The 22,026-nt window shown below is 33.0% G+C and overlaps 2 protein-coding genes across 11 annotated transcripts in view; one reads left to right on the top strand and one right to left on the bottom strand.

Moving 5' to 3' along the window:
• The window catches only part of Camta (Calmodulin-binding transcription activator), a 339,661-nt gene that overhangs the window by 150,060 nt on the left and 167,575 nt on the right, over nucleotides 1-22,026 (top strand). The gene's annotated exons all lie outside the window — the stretch shown is intronic.
• On the bottom strand, nucleotides 18,093-19,287 carry LOC135133424 (uncharacterized). Its single transcript, XM_064061811.1, has 2 exons — nucleotides 18,624-19,287; nucleotides 18,093-18,568 (listed from the first exon to the last, which is right to left on the bottom strand). The coding sequence occupies exons 1-2, from the start codon at nucleotides 19,285-19,287 to the stop codon at nucleotides 18,144-18,146; spliced, it is 1,089 nt and encodes a 362-aa protein (XP_063917881.1). The 3' UTR covers nucleotides 18,093-18,143.

Raw genomic sequence — 22,026 nt, 5'->3', positions numbered from 1 at the left:
ATCACAAAGAGTTGCGAACAATAAGTTGGAAGTTGCTCCAGATAGTATTTGTCACAGTTTCGACAAAGTGTTCGCATTTTGTGTTTATACATATACGCCAAACTTTCAAAAGAACAAGTTTTATTAAGAATATAAGGAATATAAAAAAAGTGGTGGAAACATATTCGTTTTCAAATTAAAAAATTGATTTTGGATGGATATTTTATTTCACAATTTGCGAACACAAAACAAATAATGTTATCGTGGATTATGACACAACAAAAACCTACATTTTATAGTTTAGTTCATAATAAAATTGGCAGAGTTATTTTTGCAATTTAACCTTGAAGCTGCAAAACCGAATGCCTCTGAAATCTTGTAAAATTTTTAAGGTTATGGTAAGCATGGTAAATTGTTAATCAAATTTAATTAATGAATTAAAATTGTACAATTTTGCACCGAGCAGCATTGAGCTCATGGACTTGTATTTATCAAACCTCTAACAGCCCACCAGGGTGAACAATGTGTTATCAACAAATAGAAAAATTAATACTGGGATACCCTAGGGATCGACATTAGGACCGTTTTTATTCGTCATATATAAACGAGCTACCAGCGCAGGATACTCTTTCCAAGTATACTCTTTATGTGATGACTAGAGCTGTGCGGTTCAAATTTATTTATCCCCACTATCCGTCCCATCAGGCCAGCAGTGCAGGCCGCTGCAGTCTTGCCTTCCTCGCTTCTCGCTTCTCATTGTGTATTATTTTACATAATTCACATCAATCGTTTTATTGTCAACGAGACCGACACTTGAACATTATTAAAATTATTATTCTTATTATTTCGTGGGTATGGATTTTAAAATCATCAACTGATTTTCAGTGAACATTATTTTTCGCGTAAATTTCTTCGCGATACGTAACATCGGCTGCGAGACACTGGTCTCCCGTAGTAGGGGTCGATTCGCAACGTTTAAATTTGGACCGCACAGCTCTAGTGATGACACAACAGTCTCTCAGAGAAGTACAACACGACAAAAAAGTCGGAAAAACTGAAAAAACGAAAAAATACAAAGTCGAAAAAAAGGAAAATCAAAAAATTGCAAATCGATGAATTGAAGAAACAAAAAATAGAAACTTTGAAAAATTTTAAGTCGAGCAACTTTAAAATCGAAAAAATTAACGAATCGAAAAATTGGAAAAAGAAAATACGAATCTAATCGAAAAATTGGAAAACCCAGAAACTATATAATCGAAAAATTATAGAATCCTCAAAATTGTACAGTCGAAAAACTGTAACATTGAAAAATTAGATATAATCGAATAAATGCAATCAAATAACCAAAATTAGGAAAAATTCTAAAATACCACAATTGACAGTGTAAAAAATTTTCTGAAAATAATAATTATTATTAGATACATATACTGACTGACATGGGAAGTGCAACACCAAAAAATGATAATTTTTTTCAAGTGATTTTTATACCATCTGTTGGCCTTGAAGGGCTAAAGAAATGATCAAAATGTTGGCTCCGTATAAACTGAACAATATTAAGAGTAGTCACTTGAATGAAGACTAGACGGATGGGAGGGATATGGCTTGTTTATCAAAGACTCCGCATGAAAAAGTTAACCTTAGCCACCCGGCCTCTCATTTTTTCTTCCAAATTAAGAAAAAATCTTACAGTAAATAGTATAACAAAAAAATTACGGTTGGCGTTTTTTTTTCTTTTTTAACACCCCCAGTACCATTTTACAGAAGAATATATAATTAACCCCGCCCACCCACCCCGCCTTCAATTCAGTGACTCATTTAATCTAGTCTGAATGAAATTGGATCCCATACTGAACACAAATAAAATTAGTCCTTAGAATAAACTGAACAATATTAAGAGTAATTACTAGAATGAAGAGGAGACGGATAGGAGGGGATATTGCTTGTTTATCAAAGACTCATGAAAAAGTGAAACTTAGCCCCGCCCACCCACCCTTTCTCTCATTTTTACTTCCAAATTAAGAAAAAATCTTAAGGTAAATAGTATATAAAAAATATAATATTTAAAATCAAAACTAGGAATATTACAAATTAAAAATTGAAACATCGAGAAACTGAAAAATCTAAAATTGAAAAGACGAAAAATTAAAAACTCCAAAATTTGAAAAATCGAAAAACTGAAAACCGAAAAATTAGAAATCGAAAAATGGAAAACTCTCCAAAAACTGAAAAATTAAAAATTGATAACTCGTGGAATTGCAAATCAAAAAATTGCAAAATGAAAAACTGAAATATCCCAAAGTTGAAAATCCGAAAAATGAAAAATTTTAAAATAAAACATAGTTGCATAAAGTAAAACTAAAGAAATAAAAAAAATTCAAAATGGAAAAAGTCGGGACATTAATAAATCGAAATATTGTGAACAGAAAATAAAAACCTAAGCCACAAATTGCTGATCGAAAATTTGAAGAAATGAATAGTTAAAGACTGAAAATTCGAGAAAAATTGCAAAATCTAAAAAATTTGAAGAATCAAAAAAATGAAAAATTGAAAAATCGCAAACCGAAAAACTGAAGGAACGAAAAACTGCAAAAATTAAAATTGAAAAAATAAACAAAATAAAACCCCGAACGAAAAAATTGATTCGAGAAATTGAAAACTTAAAAACTGAAAACTCGAGAAACTCAAATCGAAAAGTTGCTAAATCTAAAAATTGAAAAATTTAAAAGTTGGAAAAAGTGAAAACTTTAAACTTGAAAACCCGAAAAAATGAAGAATTGAAAAATTCAACTTAAAAAAACTGCGAGTGATTTTTGCCACCGATTTTTACTTTACAGAGGTTGGTTATTAGAAAACAAAATCGCAAAAAATTTTATGTTTCGAAGAAGCGAGATTTATTGGGGTGCAATTCAGGGTCGAGGGAAGTTTTGTCGAAATAACCTTCGACCATTTTTTTTCTGTTGCGGTCGAAAAATCATTAAACGCATTTGACTTAATTTAACGTAATCTGTTAACGCCGGGATCCTCAAACTTTATTCTCCAGAGTTCCTTCCTACGCATCAATTATTTTTGCAACCCACTCGTCGCTGATATTTAATTTTGGTCAGACCCTTTTCAAGCAAATGCAATTTCTTACTGTGTATTCGATATTTGGTTATAAATATTAACACAGCAATTGGAAATGTACTTCTACTGGAAATTAACGTACTAATAATAATTAGGCCTCATGGGGATCAACATACTTTAACAGAAAATTGGATAAACTTTGTCAGTGAGTATGTTAGAGTGGAATGTCAGGAATAGTCACAATATTACGAAGACTTTTTTTTGTAAACGAACTTTTTATTTTTTTTTTTTTGTAGTTTCTTCATACGTAGGTACATGTTTTTAAACGATGATATGCTTTTTTACATTTTTAATGAATCTTTTGTAAAGCTCTATGTGCATTTATTGTTCTTCAAATAGATATGATGTTACGTAACCCGAAATACAGTTAAAAACGATATAATATACTATGAAATGATTTCATCGTGTATAAAGTAAGTTGCCTTCAGGATTTAATTTTGAGTATTTGAAGACTGCCCTATTGTGATCCTGGAAACTCGAGAGGTACGGAAATGCTGATGCATCAAAAAAACTATTTATTTTTTTAGATTTCTGTTAGATGTGGCATTAAACACTATCGATTTGTTTTTTTTTTACACATTACATTATCGCTTCCCAATTTAAATGAATATTTTGTAGATGTTGCTAATTTCTTAACGTTTTCAAAACTTGGTATATTTTGTAAGAAATATGTAACTTTGATTTCTCTGTAGTTCAAGTGAGCATGAAATGACATTACTTCAACTTTCCTTTATATTCAACGATTCTAAAACAGATTCTGGTCGTTTTACATGTTAAGTCATGTTTTAGACATCGCGAAGTTCTGTCTTAGATGTCTTCCTCATAAAATCTAAAATTCAGCTATAAATATTCTTGTGCAATAGTTGTTGTCATGAAATGTGGAAGAAAAGTAAACTAGACCGAAAATTGTTCATCGGAACTGTAATAAGTTAAAACAATAAATAACATAGTCCACTCTTTGTAGTGGACAGTAAATGAAAACGCACGTTTTATTTTTGATGTTTACGTTTTCGAGATCTCAAAAGAAGCAAAAAATCAAGGCATAATTTATGCTCTCTATTTTGAAAATGTGTTTCTACTTTTTTGTTAAAGTGAGTCCCTTACCATTAATGCCAATATTTAGATGCACAACTGTTGCTAAATTTTAATTCAACAAAGTTCCCCGCCTATCACGAGGAGCCTTGGAAACGATCTGATCGATTCCGTTATTCCCTGGCATTTTTACAAAACAGCCTTCCGTTGTTTTTATATCAAAGTTCCTTCCACCATTATCCGAATCCAGTTGCTTCTAAAAGTATGCATAAAAATAAATATTTACAGTGGAGGATACAAACAACTTCCATTTTTTCCTCCTCCCAACTCATGCAATGATAAATAGAAGCTGTAAATAGCAAAGTGAGTGGAAATGATTTAATCGTTAGCGGTAATAAATGTTCCTTTCCGTGTATTGCGTAGCGTTTGTGTGCTAAATATTTGGAAACAACTGTCAACCTTTGTTTACGACTTTTCAGATTTTATATCAGAAGCACTGCTTTCAGCTCATAAAAAGTCTATTTTCGTGTAAATTACGATTTTTGCCGAGGATATATCATACTTAATATTATTATTCCGGATTTTAATACCCCCGACATAAAAAATGCTTTCCTCCACCTGTCTCATTAAAACGCTATTGTTTTCGTTGAACGAGTCCGAAACAATCGCGGAGTTAAATGACGGAAACGAGATCTTTATTTCGCGAGCAACTTGACGGATTGCTTGTCCATTTTAGAGATCGTTATCGGCGGTGTTAACAGATTTTTTTTCCAACGCTATCAAGTTTCCATAACGTTTGAACGTCGCTATTTGTTTCGTGGCGCTTTATCGTTCGGAGAGGGAGCTAATGGGGTGGTGCAGAAATTATCGAAGCTGGCGGAGCGAATCTAATAAATAAGTGGCGAAATGAAATTGAAGCAGGGAGTCGATTATTAAAATAGGGCTGCACTTATCCTTCTTTAGTGCCTACCGGCGGCATTAAACGTCCTCGTACGGGCTAAAAGGCAGTTTTTACCAAATCGGCGCTTTGTAGAAGGGTGACCCAAGAATCACGTCCTAAGTACCCCCGGGTATTTACGGCCTGAAATAGTTAACGACAAAGCAAATAGGAGCTTGATAATGTTGTGCAATAAATTGTAGGATGTGTTCGGAGATGCGCGTGGTAAAACAACTGTTTTTAGAAAATTGATGGTTAATAATACAGAGTTTTCATAATTGACAATAAAGTTTGAATATGAATTCAAATTCCACGCATTGGCACTACATTGCCTACAAATTATTCTTTGTCAAGATATAATTTGTAACCTTGTGAGGTTCCAAAAGGGAGCAATTTCACGCTCTGCCTAAACAAATTAGCTGCGCCAATTAATCCGTCCGTTTCAAATTAACGCTATATTCTATTTTTAGTATTAATTTAGACATTCACTATTACATACAAATTAGAATTATATCTTTACAAATGTAGACTTTTCTTTACACATAGTTCGACAACCATACACAAATGAGCATTCATTTTAAACCTCTTCACACAAATTTGGTAATTTGGGTACTGTTTTTCCGTTCGGGGACTTACAAGAACGATGAAACACATTCAAAATTAAATATATTTGTTTTTTAGTTTAAACTTTGTGGTTTTTATTTTATACTTTTTTTCAATTATACATATTTCCTGTAATTGAGTACAAGTGGAATTCACGGTCCCTAGACGCGTATAAGATGTGTAGAAATTATCGAAGTCGGTGGAGCCAACCTAATAAATAAGTTTCAGGATGAAATTGAAGCAGCGAGTCGATTATTAAAATAGGTTTGCATTTATCCTTCTTTAGTGCCTCCTTTCGGCATTAACGTCCTCATACGAGTAAAAAGCATTTATTGCTAGATCGGCCTTATTAAATCCCGGCATCGATCAGGGGATTTGGGCCCCGAAATAAGGTGTCTATTGCACTTAGCTGCACCTCGGACTTCTCATTCTTTTCCGGCACCTGGACTAGGACAATCCCCGTTTATATCATGGAAGCATCCCATTGCAAAGATTCGGCACGATCAGCGTTCTTCTTCAATTGAGACGTTGACACAGCAATGTACTCGGCAATATCCATTCTCTGCATAATGTCACTATTTTCACAGATATTGGCTCTTTTATGACCAAATTGTTGTTATTAATGGCTGCAGTTGGATCCGGATAGGTACATTGTGTCGGTGTGTATAAGAGGAAAAATGTTGCGTGCATAATGGAATTACGTTGCAAAATAGGAGCACACCCAAAATAAAAAGCTAAATAATATGCATCACGGAATGCTTTGTTTTGGAATCCTGGTGTTTGCGTATTATCCTTATTAAAGATTATTAACGTAGGGTTTCCACAGGACAGGATGAGATTTATGCCGGATATTGCAATTTTCGAGTTGTTTTATGGCCTGCAGTGCGATAATAGGGAGGTCGATTTGCGTCTGGAAGTGGTTTTTACTTTCCTAAATTAAACATTTGCATACATTTTTTACCGGAAAGGTCAGTAGTAATTAGGGAGCTACTAATTTGACGCTTGCTTTTTGTATAATAAACCTAATCGTCCGGTACGTACACGCCAGTAGTTTAGACGAGCAAAAGTAATAAAACTACTTTTATCTTTTAATGATGTATTGTTCTCGGCGATACAGTCGGCAGTCTCTATAAAACTTTTATTTTTGAACGGAAGGACAATGCCACTAACTGTCTACATGTACAGATTATTATATTATATTGTATTAAAAATTGAAAGCATAGAATTTAGTAACAAATTTACTGAAATCAAAGAAGCCGATAATTTTTCTACTAACATTGCATTGGAATTAAATGATTCAATCCACAACTAATTTTCGAATAATGTAAGTGGCGATGTATATTTCAAAAAAAAAAACACAAAATTTACACACATAATATCAGTTCCGAAGAGGCTACTATAATTAGGGCGTAATTCATGTAATGGAATTCGGTACCGGCGCCTAGGTAATCGGATCAGCAAAGTTTGTTATGAAGTTTATTCGGCTGTATTAGTTAAATATTGAAACAATTCAATTAATGTGTTAACTGAACATTGAACATTAAACGTAAGTAATATGTAATAATGATGTGGACTTTGACATCCCTCCACGCAATTCTATTTTAGTCTTCTACCATTTTAAGTTCAAGTTTTTGAATTAACCTTTGATCAAACTCTATCAAGTTTTTACTTAAGTTCTCGAGTTGTTAATTTTAAACTGCGTTACGTTCCAAGCGTAAGGAAAATATTGTAAAAGAATAAGAGATAAGAAAACTGAAAAAATCTGTTTCAGACTTAATTGTTATGAAATTTTTGCTTTATTTGAAAATTGCAGATGGTAAAATGCTGACCACGATTCTTCTCTACCAAAAATTTGTTGCCATTATCAAAATTTTGTTAGTTAATAGTATATTATACACCAAGAGACTAAAGTATCTCTAAAGATGTAGTCCCGAAAGTGGATATTTAGCGAGGGCAATAACCACTTGAGGGATTACATCGCACTTTAGTCTTGTGGTGTATACACTATTTTTTGCCCTCTAGGGACTATAGATACTAAATTTTAAATTGTAACAAAATATTCGAAATTACCTATCATCAATCGCAATAGTAAGCCTTGTCGGGTAAACAAGGCTATAGGTGCAAATAAGACGAGCCATTTTGAATATTTCGATATGTTGATATCTTTAAAACCAAAACACTAAGTTAAAAAGTGTTTTGGTTGTCATGGAAACACTTTTTATCCTTAGGGTCAAAGAGAGCCACTTTAGTCCCGATTTAAAGGGACTAAAATATCAATTTTAGTCCCGGGAGGGCAAAATAGTAATTTACGCAACTAGTTCGGGATAGCCTGCTTCCCGCATGAACGCTTGTTTGAGGCACGACCGAAGGGAGTGCCGCATTTGCGTGAATGCGGGAAGCAGGCTCACGAATGTGTTGTGTACAATATTTTTTGCGACGAATAAACCTTTAAACTGAAGAGATTAACTGTGAGTTATTTATAAACAACGCCATTGACAGCGCCGTCAACACGTCACAATGTTGACACTACCCGAGTATTTTAAGGTTACCATGGCAACGGGAAGTTAAATGCACGTGTGCGGGAAGTTCGACCTCCCGCACTCTGGTGAATGCGCGAAAGCTATCAAAAAAGGTCATGAGTGCAAAAATATATTTAAAATGATACTAACAATAACATGATTCTATAACGGTTATTATTAATTTTTGGAAAGAAATTCTAATTGTACAGCGAAATTTTGCAACTGACTTTAGAAACTATAAAATCATTTTGCAGACGCTCGGAAGATGATAAATCGCTAAATGGAATTCTTTTGTTCATCCCTTGTGTAAATTTATTGACATCATCGTGTTGTTGGTTAAGTAAGTCTTGTTTGAAATTGCTATAACATTTTAATGTTGCATATAAGGGTTATTAATGTTATCATCAAAAAATAAAGTTTGTTAAAATAGTTTTTATAATTTGTCTTGCAATCTACCAAACGATTACCTTTTGAATGTAAGTACACCATTTTTGTAGAAAAATTGATTTCTACAAATGATCATCACTTTTAAAAATTCTGTAGTGTTTCAAAATGAAATATAAAAAGTATATTTAAAACCAATGTATCCATGGTGTTCACTGAGTTACTTTGGGAGGATAAGCTGGAGAAATATTGTAGTAGAGTCCTTCGGATGAATGACTACTTTCACGTTTTCTCTACGCTTCATGGGCCCTGTAGTTTGAAACAGTCGGTTTTGTTTCCGTCTGTTATCCGATTTTTTTTGACAGATAATGTCCGAAACTACCAGATCAATTATCGTCAAATTTTAATATACATATGTTAGAAATATCGTCTAAAACGCTAATCAAAATTTGTCATTCCCATCAACAATTTTATGACATACTCTCCTCATTTTGCATAGTTAAGATTATTAAAATTTTATGAAATAACATATTCCTGTATTCGTACTACTTTATGAATCTGCTTTGATTTTTATCACAATTACTTTATAAAAATGTTTTTATGATTTTTTTTACTTGTAGGCGTTATCACAAAATAAATAAAATTTTGCATAATCAAATTATATAATTTTTCGAAAAAACTAAATTTGTTGGATTGTATACAGGGTGTTATTGAAAGGTACGTACAACAAAATGGACAGTTCTTCGCGAAGTCTAAGAAGTCGGAAAAACTTATTTTGTGTTATCAAAATTATAAGGGGAAAATTAACCCTTATCCAACCTTTTTAGACGCTACTGAAGGATAAATAGGTAAAATTAATTTATTTTAGTAAATCCTAGCAACTGTAACAATAAAACTTTTGTCAAGACTAAATGTTGCTATAGAAACGAAAGATGATCTTTTTATCAGAGGCGTACAACGAATTTGGACATAAATTTTAATAATTTTTATCTCTAAAAGGAGAACACTTTTACCTGAACTTTTTTTAATTTTTAGCACCCATACTTCGAGTCCAATTGCCGATTTTATTTTGTACGTACCTTTCAATAACAGGCTGTATAGAGAGAGAGGGAATTCTATCTAAATAACCTTAGACCAATTTTTTCATCATAATAATAACTATTTTCGTAACCAGTGAGTGACCAGATTTTGTGTAACAAGTGTAGACTTCGAGAAACAAGGAAAGCGAGTTGTGATTTTTTTTCCAAAAATCAACACTAATTCATGAACCACAAGTGCTGGAGTATGTTATTTTATAAAATTTAAATAAACATGAAAATATCAAGTCGCCCAATGGGCTTGATTACTATTAAACTTTACTATTAAAAAGCCATCGATGTCTGGCATATGAAATCACTTACTTTCATTCTGGAATGTTCCATATTTGAGGATTTGTTTTAGTGTCGTAATGTATTTTTTTACCTCACTAGTGCGGCAATAGATGTCTTTATCGCACTGGTGCACTATTAAGAAAAAATGCTTATAGCTATTTTTTAACATACTTATATGATATAGTCTGAAACATTTATAAAATCAACTGCAAGCGCTCTTCCCATGTTATAGCTGGGATTTCCACCATGACGTTACTTGCTGAACAACCCATTATTTTCGTAGCAGTTATTTTCTTATTTTCGACTGATGTTCAACATTTATGTCTGCAATGCTATCAGACTTCCAGCCTCCATGACGCTTCAGAGTATGCATATTTGCCCGTGCATTTGCCAATAATGATGCTGAAGATCACGGAAAACAATGACCTGTATAGTTTGCTGGTTGAGATAATCATAATGCAGTAGCGATTTTCTTTGGAATTCCTCCAATTGTATACTCAAAGAGGCCACTGGGTACATCTACCTTCTTGTAGGTAATAAAGAAACGATTGTGCTTAGTATAACTTGGACGCGGAATTGTTACATTTTTGAAATAAATCCAAACAACTTATTCCGTGAATATTTCCTTCTGTTATTGGAAAATTTAATTTTTTGAATTCGGTAAGGTGATTCTGGTAAGCGCCCCTTCGTTTTTAGCATCTTGTCTCATCAAATTTGTGATCTCCTCTCGTCGACCAACACCAAAAACTCCAAATCTCAAAACAACCTGAACGCATTAACATATTGATATCAGAAGGCAGATTTTCCTCTGAATCACTCATTTTTGTACTTACTCACAAACACGCAAACAAATTAGTAACTACGGATACTAAACTTGCCCCTATTATCTTTCCATAAATGAAATTTAAAAACACAAAAATATTTGTATTATTTAGAAGAGTAGTAAAACGATGTGCAATATTTGCATCGTAATGTCTCTTTACAATCCTTTACGTATTATCCAACTTGCCTTCGGCTCGTGGAACAATTTTTTCACCCCGTATACTAAAATTTTACATTATGATACAGATGTCATAAATAAGTGGTCTTAATATTTCATAACTAGTTATTCACGTAAAATATTTCATAATATCTCATTTTGAAAAATGTCACTCTGCTTGGTCATTTTATCTGGTATCCATCATACATGGTTGAGTGAGAGATTACTTTAAACGTGTCGCGTTTACCTCATTTAAATAATTAATTATATCATGTTATAGACTATTCTAGACCCCTCTCTTTTTTCTGTTGCAGTTGTTGTTGAATAATTTAGTTTCTCTTTTATCCAACTTCTGTTTTTAATTGATATTCTGAAAATAGTCTCCGATGTTTGTTTTCGTTGGACTTAACTACTTAACAATCGCAAGCTTAACTACAGTTGCTACGTTTGTTATAACATATGTGACTACTCCAAATTATAATATATAAAATAAACTAGGTATATATTCTTCACTCTGTTTTTCCATGGTTTGAAGAAAAAAGTTTGTTGTCGATGGTGGCTTTAATTATAAAAATAACAACTCTTGCTTCGAATGACGAGATTTACGGTTTTCAGCAATATTGTGGGCTTTGTTAAATTATATCCCTCTTGAAGCCAATAACACGTTTATAAGATTACACAATTAGTACAAAGAAACGAATTTTGCAAATAATAGCAATATGCATTGCGCTTAACAGAATTCTCTTTTTATATAACAAGGCTGCGATACACTTAAATATTTTAAAATAGCGAATAGAAAAATCGAACAATACCGAAAAAATAACACAGTTGCATCCAAGAGAATAAGCCCGGCGCCTCCACCAAATTTTCATCTCATCTTCTCTTGCAAATCGACTGATGGTATTTCTCCTGGACTCTAAAATGCATGTTTGAAACTACTTTAACCCCAATATGACGACTGAAACCGCGTCATTTTCAGCTTTCGCCTCGTACGGTTGCCAAGTATTATCCAATAAAAACACTTTTTTCGCGTTGCAATTTTCCAAACGCGAGATCCGTATCGAGAAATGCGGCTGACATGCTTAAATACAGTTAAAAATCAACTCGGTAAAAACCTGAAACTAGATTAAATTAATCCGTGACGCTTTCGTGAGAATCGCCATTCTAATCAAATGTGATATCTTAATTATTTCTCGAAAAATGCACACATGCCGTCGCGACGATTAAGTAAATAACGGTGTGTTCGTTCGAATATCGAACACATATGCACGGCATTGTAGAACTGAAGGAAAATTCCAAAATTGCCCACCCAATTTCACGTCCCGGTTGTCGAATGAAATTTTCGAGTGGCGGAGGAAAACACTTTTAAAAGTGCAGTATTTCATCTTATTCAATACGTAAAGTCATCAGTCATCGTTAGCACGATGTGCCGAGCATTTTAAATAATGGCGTTTACATCTCCCTGTCCTAACATGAATTCTTAAAGAGTCTCGTCTTCATCCCGCCGTTAATGCCCAAAGATTTAAATTTCTCATGGCTCGCAGGGACGTAATGCAATAATAATGTCTCGGCTTTCATGTTACTCTCAGGTATAAGAACGTCCACGTGGGGCCCCCTGATCCCTTCATTTTTGCCTTTTACAGCCGCGATAGTAAATACTTTCAGTGGCAAAGTTGACAGGGCAGAAGCGATAAAGACGACGAACGGACTGAAAGAAAGATGATTTTATGAATTAAAACGAGTGACGAATGACACTTATGCCGTATATGAATGCATAATAATGATGTACAATTACCATCCAAGTCTTTTTTAAGAAATGCAACTGCAATTAGTTAGTTCTAGAGGAAGAAGCTGAAGTTAGTTACTATTAAGTAAACGTAACGATATCAGTTTGTTTGTCAGATTAGTTTGCATAGAGCGACTGTAATTGATGTTCAAACATTGAGACCTAGTTTCTAGTCAGCAAACATATGATCTAAGCAAGTTTTAATTATGTGTTTAAAAGAATCAGGGAAATTGATTGGTAATTGACGAGGGGTTATTAATAAGTTATCCGCTTAACATAAGAAAAGTTCCTTTATTTCAAAACAAATCGTTATTTATATATCTTAATTATTATTTTATAACTTGTCCAGTCCTTTACAGTCTTTACTATTGCCATATTGGATCAGAAAATTTTTTTATTTTCAGACTTCGAAAAAGTCGTTGATTAATAACAAAGCCCATTTTTGAATGCACAAACTCTCGCTCACCATTCGAGATATTCTTCAGGACGATAAAAACATTGTAGAGAAACCAGTGAAGAATTGCCTGTCTTAATACGCAGTTAAATATTTCGTTATTAATAATTCAATAATAGTTTAATTTAATGCTAGTTTGAGATTAGCTTGCGACTTTGTAACGACCTTGATTTTCCTACAGTGGCAACTGCAGTTTCGACATTTTTCCAGGACGTGGCGAGATAACAAACTCACTTGTAACCACAATGTTGTTCAACAAAAAAAGCCCAAAGGACGAAATCCAGTCTTAATTAATCACCAGTTTGCGTGTAAATTACAGCGCTGTTTCAAAAAAAAGCGGAGACCAAAAAAGCTTCAGCCCATGCTCGACTAGCACGTGCAAGTACTCCTTTCCTCCCTGTACTTCACAACACTAACTCATTTAGTCGCCGAAGTTCACTGGATCGTGTTTGTGATGCATAGAGAACTTCGAAATCTTTTTAAGAAAACACTTCTTATTGGTAGTACAGTCGTATAGGAATAGACGTTGAGGTGGATGTTTAAGAAAAACTGAGACTGAGAGTATTATGATCTTGAAAAAATAGAATTTGAAAGTGTAACAATTATTGCGTTATACTGAGACCTACAGTTTTAGTAATTTTCATGTACTCCCAGGTTAAAACATACTTTTACTAGCACAGAAAGAATAGTGGAATTCAAGATTGATTACACAGGCCTGCGAAATATAACTTTTAATTTCCCTTTTAAATAATATTGTTTTTTTTTTAGGTATTTATGTATGCGGAATTAAAATATAACTCTAGTTTTTTTGTAGCACATCGAGATTTAGTTTTATGTAGGCCTAAATATTCATAGCTTTTCAAACAATTTTTATGAAAAAATAAAATATAAAGAATATAAAATTGAATGTTTATTTATTAAATGAACTAAATTAGTTATAAACAAGACTTAAAAAAACAAATATATCAAGAAGCTTCTTTTTTTCTTTCTTCAAAGCTCTGATTTAAGCGTTTTCTCTTGTATTCACGATAGGATATGTTATTGCTGTTACATTTTTCGCATTATATCTTTTTATATTTGAACAGCAAATGTAACAATCGTTTGTATGATTGTGTGGCTCCATCCAAATCATTGGTGTCAGCAAGCTTAAAGATTTGTTTTTCCTTTTGACCATTTGCAAGGTGCATGAACACATTTTATGAGGCACACAATTTTTGTCTTGGTTTTTTTATATTAACTTTAAAATAACTTTCGCATAGTTGTTCGATAAATTCAGAAATTATTTGTTGTTGTTTTTTGATTAAATAACTTCTACGAATGTAACAGAAGTTATCTGAAGAATTAACCCATTTCCGAGAAGACATTCGTAATTTTTGTTTAAATTCAGGGTAGTAAGCGCATAGTCGACACAAATAACTCTTATTAAGCTGAACACGAAATGAAATATCAACACCATTATCCATACATATTATTACCACAAAATCTAGAAATTAATTTTTGTAGTACTATGAACAAAACTGAAAAAAATATTTTTTGCAGAAACTGTACGTGATAGAAATTTTTGCAATTTTTTTTTATACATGAGTATTTAAGACCTACCGAAATTACTACTTGATTTTGTTGGGGGAAAACCATCGCAGGCCCGTGTTATTTATTAAACAAGCATAACAGAAACGCTTCATTCTCCTAGTTGCCTTTATATAAAGTAAAATAAATAAATAAAGTTTATTTATTTATATAAATCCATATATACAAACATAATAATAATATATTTATTAAGTTATTCAAAAATAAAAACTAGGCAGACGGCAAATGCCCTGTTATATCCTATTCTAACAGCAGAGAAACCAAATAAGATCAACTTAAAAATATTGTAAAAGAACTCGGAGAGCTGATAATTATTATCAGTACATATAATAAAAAGAGAAGTCTCTGACTCACCGACTGACTGAGTCATCAACGCCCAGCCCAAACCCTTGGACCTAGAAACGTCAAATTTTGCACGGAAGTTCCCTCCATGATGTAGACAAGAGATAAGACCCAATTTTTTTAAATTCTCAGAGGATAGCGAATAAATCTATACAGGCCCGCTAAAAGGTATGAAAGCAGTTGAATATCACGAGAACGGTTTATCAGAGTTAATTGAAATTTGGTACACAAGTAATAAGTATTTAAACTCTATCCTCAGAAATATTACTCAACTTTCCATCAAAATTTGTTAGGGAGATACAAGGCCAACTTGATTTTTTTGAAATAGCACGAGGTGTCAAATTTATATTTAGAAAAAAAAAACATTTTTTCTGCGTTCAGAAATGTGACACATGTCTTTCTTTATTTGCAATAAGAGGCAAAAAAAATTAAAATAATACAGTTTGGAAAAAGATTTTTTTTTTCTTTTGTTTTCAATTAAATGTGTTATTTTTACAATTATTATTAACTTTTACTTAAATTTTCTATCGACGTACAGGTGGTGAAGAACTAATGACAGATAAAGACAACATTTCCTACGCCAAATAAATTTCACATATTCCAAATTGTTTTATTTTAATGTTTTTTTTTTTTACCTTTACTGCAAATAAGTAAAGGCATGATTGTTACATCACGGAATACAGAAAAAAAAAAGATTTTTTCAAAGATGTTAAATGAAAATTTCAATAACATTTCAGAAGATAGAGTTTCAAAACTTTTACATATATACCAAATTTCAATGAGTTCTGATAAACCGTTCTGGAAATATTTAGCTGCATCCATATTTTTTAACAACCCTGTACATATCAAAGAGTAAACTGATCTACTAGCCCAAATCGTTGGGTCTAGAAACTTGAAATTTTGCATGTAGGTTTCCTTCAAAACACAGGCGCTCATTATGAAAGAATTTTTGGAAATTCTTCCCGTAAGGGGCTAAAATAGCGGATGAAAATCATAATGTTCGTTATGTCATGCATTTTCAGAGTAAAGCTTGAAATTTAAAATTTACTCTTCTTCTTAGAACTTAAACGCTTACCTGTTTCAGCGTTTTTGGAAATACCACCCTTGCAGAGGTAAAATAGGGTATGAAAATTTGTGGGTCGCTTAATTTTCGAAATAAATAAATATGAAATTTAATATGTATAGTTTTATAGTTAGAAATTAACATTTACCTGTTCCTGGATTTTTGGAAATTGCATCCCTCGGGAGGTAAAATAGAGGCTGAAAGACTCTTTGAAAGTCGCATTTACTTAAGAAATTAGTTAGTACTTGAACTTGGCTTTTTATTTATTTTTTTTCTTGCATTGGTAATACCCTGTGACTACTTTTCATTTGTGCTAGGACTAGTATTATCCATCTTGATGTCATCATCACAAATTTTTTATTGGTCAAATTAAGAACTTGTCACCCCATTTTCTAGAAAATGTTTAAGAATAAGCACGTTTTTATATAATAATGATAAAATAAGAATTATAGGAGTAATATTCAAAACATTTTGTTTGATTGTGGTTTAATCAATAATTTTAGTCCTGTTTTGAGAAGACAAACTCATTCAAATCAAACTGATTTCTACGTGACATTCTTTCAATGTATAAACATAAATAAACACTTGAGCGTTTGATTGCTATTACCTAGTGCCGAAGGACAAGGGGTGTTATTTATATCTCTGGTTTTTACTTTACAGCAACCAAACGAAGATCGTAAAATCATTCATATTTTTTAATTTTGCTTAAACAGCTGTGTCAAAAAAATTAATGAATGTGTCAGTTTTATTAATTAAGTCCGGAACGGCTCACTCCATTTTGCCAGAAATTTTTGGGAATACAATACTCTTATTTTTAGAATTACATTGCACCAATCCAAGTTGATATACGTGCCCTAGCAAAAATTTCGATGACGTCATTGCAAAATTGTGTAAAGAAAAAACTCAACTCGAAAATGCTGGGTATGTTTGATTGTACTTCAGGAGCGAGGGAAGTTCTGTCGAAACAACTTTCGACCAATTTTTTTATGGTACAGGCTATATATCTCTTCTTCTTAGGCTTTATAACCACAGTTTGTTTTTGAAATTACGATGTGACGTTGCTGGGTCACTCCAATTTTCTTGAAATTTTCTCTCAATGTGTTACAACATTTTGTGGAGAGAACAAAAGGTACGCGCTTAGTTGTGCCATAAATAAGATTATTTTTTCATACACAGAGAGTATATCAAAAATTTTTTAATTATTAAAATCAAATATCCATATTTCAGTTTTCTCGAATAGAAGTATATTTTATTACAGCATCTTATTTTATTTTTTGTTTCCTTTCATTTTTGATCAGTATTTTCTATTTTTAAAATTGATAGTTACTGCAATTTTTTCGTATTTAATAGACACATCGATGCATTAGAAGAATCAGGAAAAAATAGAGTAATAAAATACAGGGTTTTTCATTTGAAACGATTGAAATGTCGATATTTGAAAATTATAAAGTATTAGAATTTTTTATAAACATCTTGTACATGCAAACAACTATTTATATCGAGCGAGCAATATAATTTGTAATCGAGTCATTTCTTGATTTTCATTTGTTTCGGAAAAGTCACGTCGATGATTGATCCACATAGTTCATAACTTCATAATTAAATTGACAGATCGAAAGAAAAAAATGGCGTGAACTCAGAACGGAATTTAAATAATGAATTAATGAATGATTAACCATTTAAATCTTCAGATTTTTTATTTAATAAGACTCATCTTCTTTGTTTTGAACGTATCCTGAAATGTGGGGGCGAATTCGGTGAATATAATTCCATAAAATCTGACCACAGTAAAGGAATCGACTTTTAAATCGATGATGGTTTTTTTCACTTTAATGAGGTAAATCGACTTGTGCAAACACATTTTTCAGCCAAAAACAAACCAAAATTTTGAATTTTCATCATTTACTTTTTAATAAAAAAAAATAACACTTAAATTCACAATTAATTTCCATTAGAGCATTAAACACTTTATTTAAAGTCCCCATTCACAATAAATGCTGAAAATGTTCCCCATTTTCTTGTAAACACAGCAAAGCTCTTCTTCGAACTGCATCACTGACATTGTTCAACATAACCTCATTGTTGTTTATTTCGTTGATTTTTTCGGTTATTCTGTTCCTTAAATCTTCCAAATCATTAACAGGAGTACAATAAATTGTCTTCTTTAAATGCGGCCAGAGAAAAAAATCAGCAGGTGTAAGATCACATGATCTTGGAGGCCAGATGTGTTCAGTATTTCGACTAATGACTCTTTGGTCAAAAAACTCTCGTAATGTCGCTATTGTTATTTGAGCAGTATGTGCTGTGGCACCGTCTTGTTGGAAAAAACCAAAAGCTAATTCATCATCATGGAGTTCTCTTATGAATGGCCCCAAAATTTCTTCCAGATATCGAATGGCTGTTAAATTGCCTAAAAAATGATAAGTTGAGGAAGAAAGTTAAAACTTTAGTTTTCATTTTCTTACCATTAAAAAAGAATGGGCCTATGATGCGTCTTCGGCTAATTGCAGCCCAAACACCAATTTTTTGTGCATGAAGTGGGGCCTCAACATAAAAAGGTGGTTTCTCTTGGCTCCACATTCGCATATTTTGGGAATTAACATAACCACTCAAGTGGAACCAAGCTTCATCCGTAAAAAATGTCTTCTCTAGCAGTTCATCATCAAATGTGTTCAAAAACCACTCACAGTATTCACGTCTTATTGGAAAATCCCCGTGATGTAATTCTTGCACACATTGTAATCGATAAGCAAATAATCCCAAGTCTTTTTTCAATATTGTTCGGCAAGTGCCATATGACAAGTCCACTTGTTGTTGCAAATGACGAATAGACGTTGTTGGGACTTCGTCCATGATTTCTCGAACATTTTCAATATTTTCAGGAGTTCTCTTGTTTTTTGTTTTGCCAGCTCCTGGTTTTCTTTGCAAAGACCCAGTTTCTCTGAACTGTCCCACACTACGCTTTAAAGCATTGCAAAAATTAGCATAATCCACAATATTTATTGGAAATTGCTCTCTAAATTCGGTCCACGTGTCAGGAATTGAATATTGCCATTGTCCGTCGATTTTTTGACCATTTCGAAAGTAAGACTCAATCATAAAAGTCTTATATTCCAATGTAAAAGCCATTTTTCATCAAGTTCTTGAATTTGTTGAAAATTTAAGCCAAAAAACGGCCCAAAATGAAAACAAGTTAGTTCTGAAAAGAACTGTTTTTTTTAAGAGGATTTTCACTACGAAACACAACAAAAGAAAAAAATCGTTCGTTACGGTCCTTCAGTTACTTAAAGAATTCAGAAAAAGACACAATTCAGTTCGAAAACACTTGGAAAACACAATCAACTTAACCTCAAACGTAACGAACAGTTGAACAGTGGTTCAAGTTATATCCAATATCGGTCAAGGTCTTACTGCAAATACCACAGGCGAATACATATTCCAATCATGTAAAAAATAGGGATGAATTTTAAAAACTGCAGAATTGCAAAACTGAACGACTCAGTACAATTTAAAATGTTTAACATTAATTTTAATAAAATTTCCAAAACCCATTAATGCAGCTAAACGGCGGAATTGTAGACATCATTAATCGTCAGAATTTGGTAAGACACACGTACCTTGTTCAAATGTTTTTTGCAAATGTAACTCGATTACAAATTATATTGCTCGCTCGATATTAACAAACCTAAATTTTCGTGCACGAAGCTGCGGTTAGAAGCTAATAAACAATAAAGTAAACAGTGTGGAAAATAAAATAGCAAACGCAATCTTGAAAGTATCACAAGTTTCAACAATCGGTATTATAGATGATGCGTTATTCAGTAAATATGCAACGAGATTTAAGATTTTTAATTTAATAAAATAGTAACGGCAGTAATCACAAAAAAAAGTGAAAATAGCTTTTAGAATTTCGTAGCAGCTCCTTTTAGTTTTACAAAAATTTATATTCTTCAAACAAACAAGAAGATATAGACATTTCTGTCATTTTTATATTCTATAATGTGAAGTTTCGGTAAACACGTGGTTCAAATTTACAATGAATACTTTTGTGGTTATGACGTTATTTCTACTGTTTCATTCCAGTTTAAATCCATAGTAAAAAGAAAAAAAAAAACATGATATTTTGTATTGCAGTTGTGCTCTTTTTAAAATTTTTCAACCACAAATTGTAACCGTTACTTGTTTCACGGGTGTGGAATTTTTAGTTTTGCGTATAAAACACTTATAGAATCATAATGGGACTCATCCCGTAAACACAAACAGACGTCTTCCCCCGTATTCGTCGCGCTGTAAACAACCAAATGCAGTTTTTAATTAACGCTTTTTGCGGCGGCTTTGTGTATGTGGGGTGTCTAATTGGTGAAGTTGGGTCCTCGCGGCTTAGGTGGGCCGTCGTGCCGTTAATAAATCCCGTGTTTAGAGTTCGCTTCCAAACAGAGAATAGCGTTCTTAAATCTTGTTAACTGTTCTAATTACACGGCAACCTAGAATAGCTAAATTATATTTAAAAGGGCATGATTAACAGGCAAAGGCGGCCAATTAAAGTTTATTTAGTTCGTTATCGTAAGTTGGGGGCCTCGGCCCGTCGTTTTCACGACATCATCTCTAACGTGGTAATGGTCTATATTTCACGCTTTGTGTGTTTTTTGCCCTGCCCGATCGGGCCTGGTACGCGATGTCACTTCATTTTCGTCCTTTTTTCAGGACATCGCCGTCTCATTTCCGCCGATTTAAAACACGCAACTTCGGGACTCTTTTCAAAAGTTTGGGTTTTGTTATGGCCACACATAATTTTTCGTGCTTTTGCTGCCAGGGTGGCTGAAAGAACATTTTTCGTGCCACGCTACGACGGAGGAAGTTTTTCAGGGATGTTGAACAAGCCTGAATTATTTGGCACGATTTCGGCGCTATTTATTACTGCCTTATTAATAGTTTATAACTTTGATAAATTTATTGTACGTTTTATTGCCCTTTGCATCTTACGAGGCGACCGCAAGCGATCACCACAAGACGAAACTTGTTTGGCCGCAGATTAATAATCATAATTTGTCCTCGTTTTCGTCAGCCCGAACAGGAAATCGTTACACGACGGTTATTTAAAATTCAAATAACAGACCGTAATAATCGTTACGTTCCCTTATATTGGCAAATGTGTACGCATAAAAAAATGCGAATCGTTGGCAGAATATTAAACCATAACTCCCGAATATTTCAATTGATATTAACCCGAAAAGTTTGGCCAGCCCCGGCCGATCTATTGATTCCCGATCCTAAACTCGTAAAACAAATTGAATTCATACTAAGAACTTTGAAATTGGATCTAATATCGCTCTTTTTGGGAACCATAAAGTAATGGTTTTTTCCTTATATAATTCTTGCAACATCTACGCTTTGATGGATTACGCGCTTTCCTTATTTGTATCGGTGATATCCGGGACAGATAATCTGTTTCGTACTACATCAGCAACTTTTTTATTAACTTCAACTTCCAACAACTTCGCGTATTATTCCTTCTTTCTTACTCAATCGACCGGATTTTTTCATTACGCATTAGAAGTTCCTTTGCGAGAAAATATAGATCCGGCTTTCGGCATGGCTTTATGAATGAAATCGCCGTTCGCCTCGGCCACAAAATTTCACTGGGTTATAAATGTTCCCGATTATTTTACCTCTAGTTGACATCATGCATTAAAAACAAGAACGTGGAACGAAAGCTTCGGAATTAGGAAGTCTTGAGAGAGACAATTCAAGCTTTGGAAAGAAAAAATAAACGCTAGAAACTCCACTCCAAACTTGAGTGGTGAAGAATTTGTCATAATTGGATTGTGAATAGCTTCGGAATAAAAATGAAGAAATGTTGCATAAAAT

Source organism: Zophobas morio, unplaced genomic scaffold, assembly GCF_036711695.1.
Source record: "Zophobas morio isolate AGI-343-1 ecotype UQ-CSIRO unplaced genomic scaffold, CSIRO_AGI_Zmor_V1 ptg000004l, whole genome shotgun sequence".
NCBI lineage: Eukaryota > Metazoa > Arthropoda > Insecta > Coleoptera > Tenebrionidae > Zophobas > Zophobas morio.
This window is presented reverse-complemented; position numbering and strand designations above follow the sequence as displayed.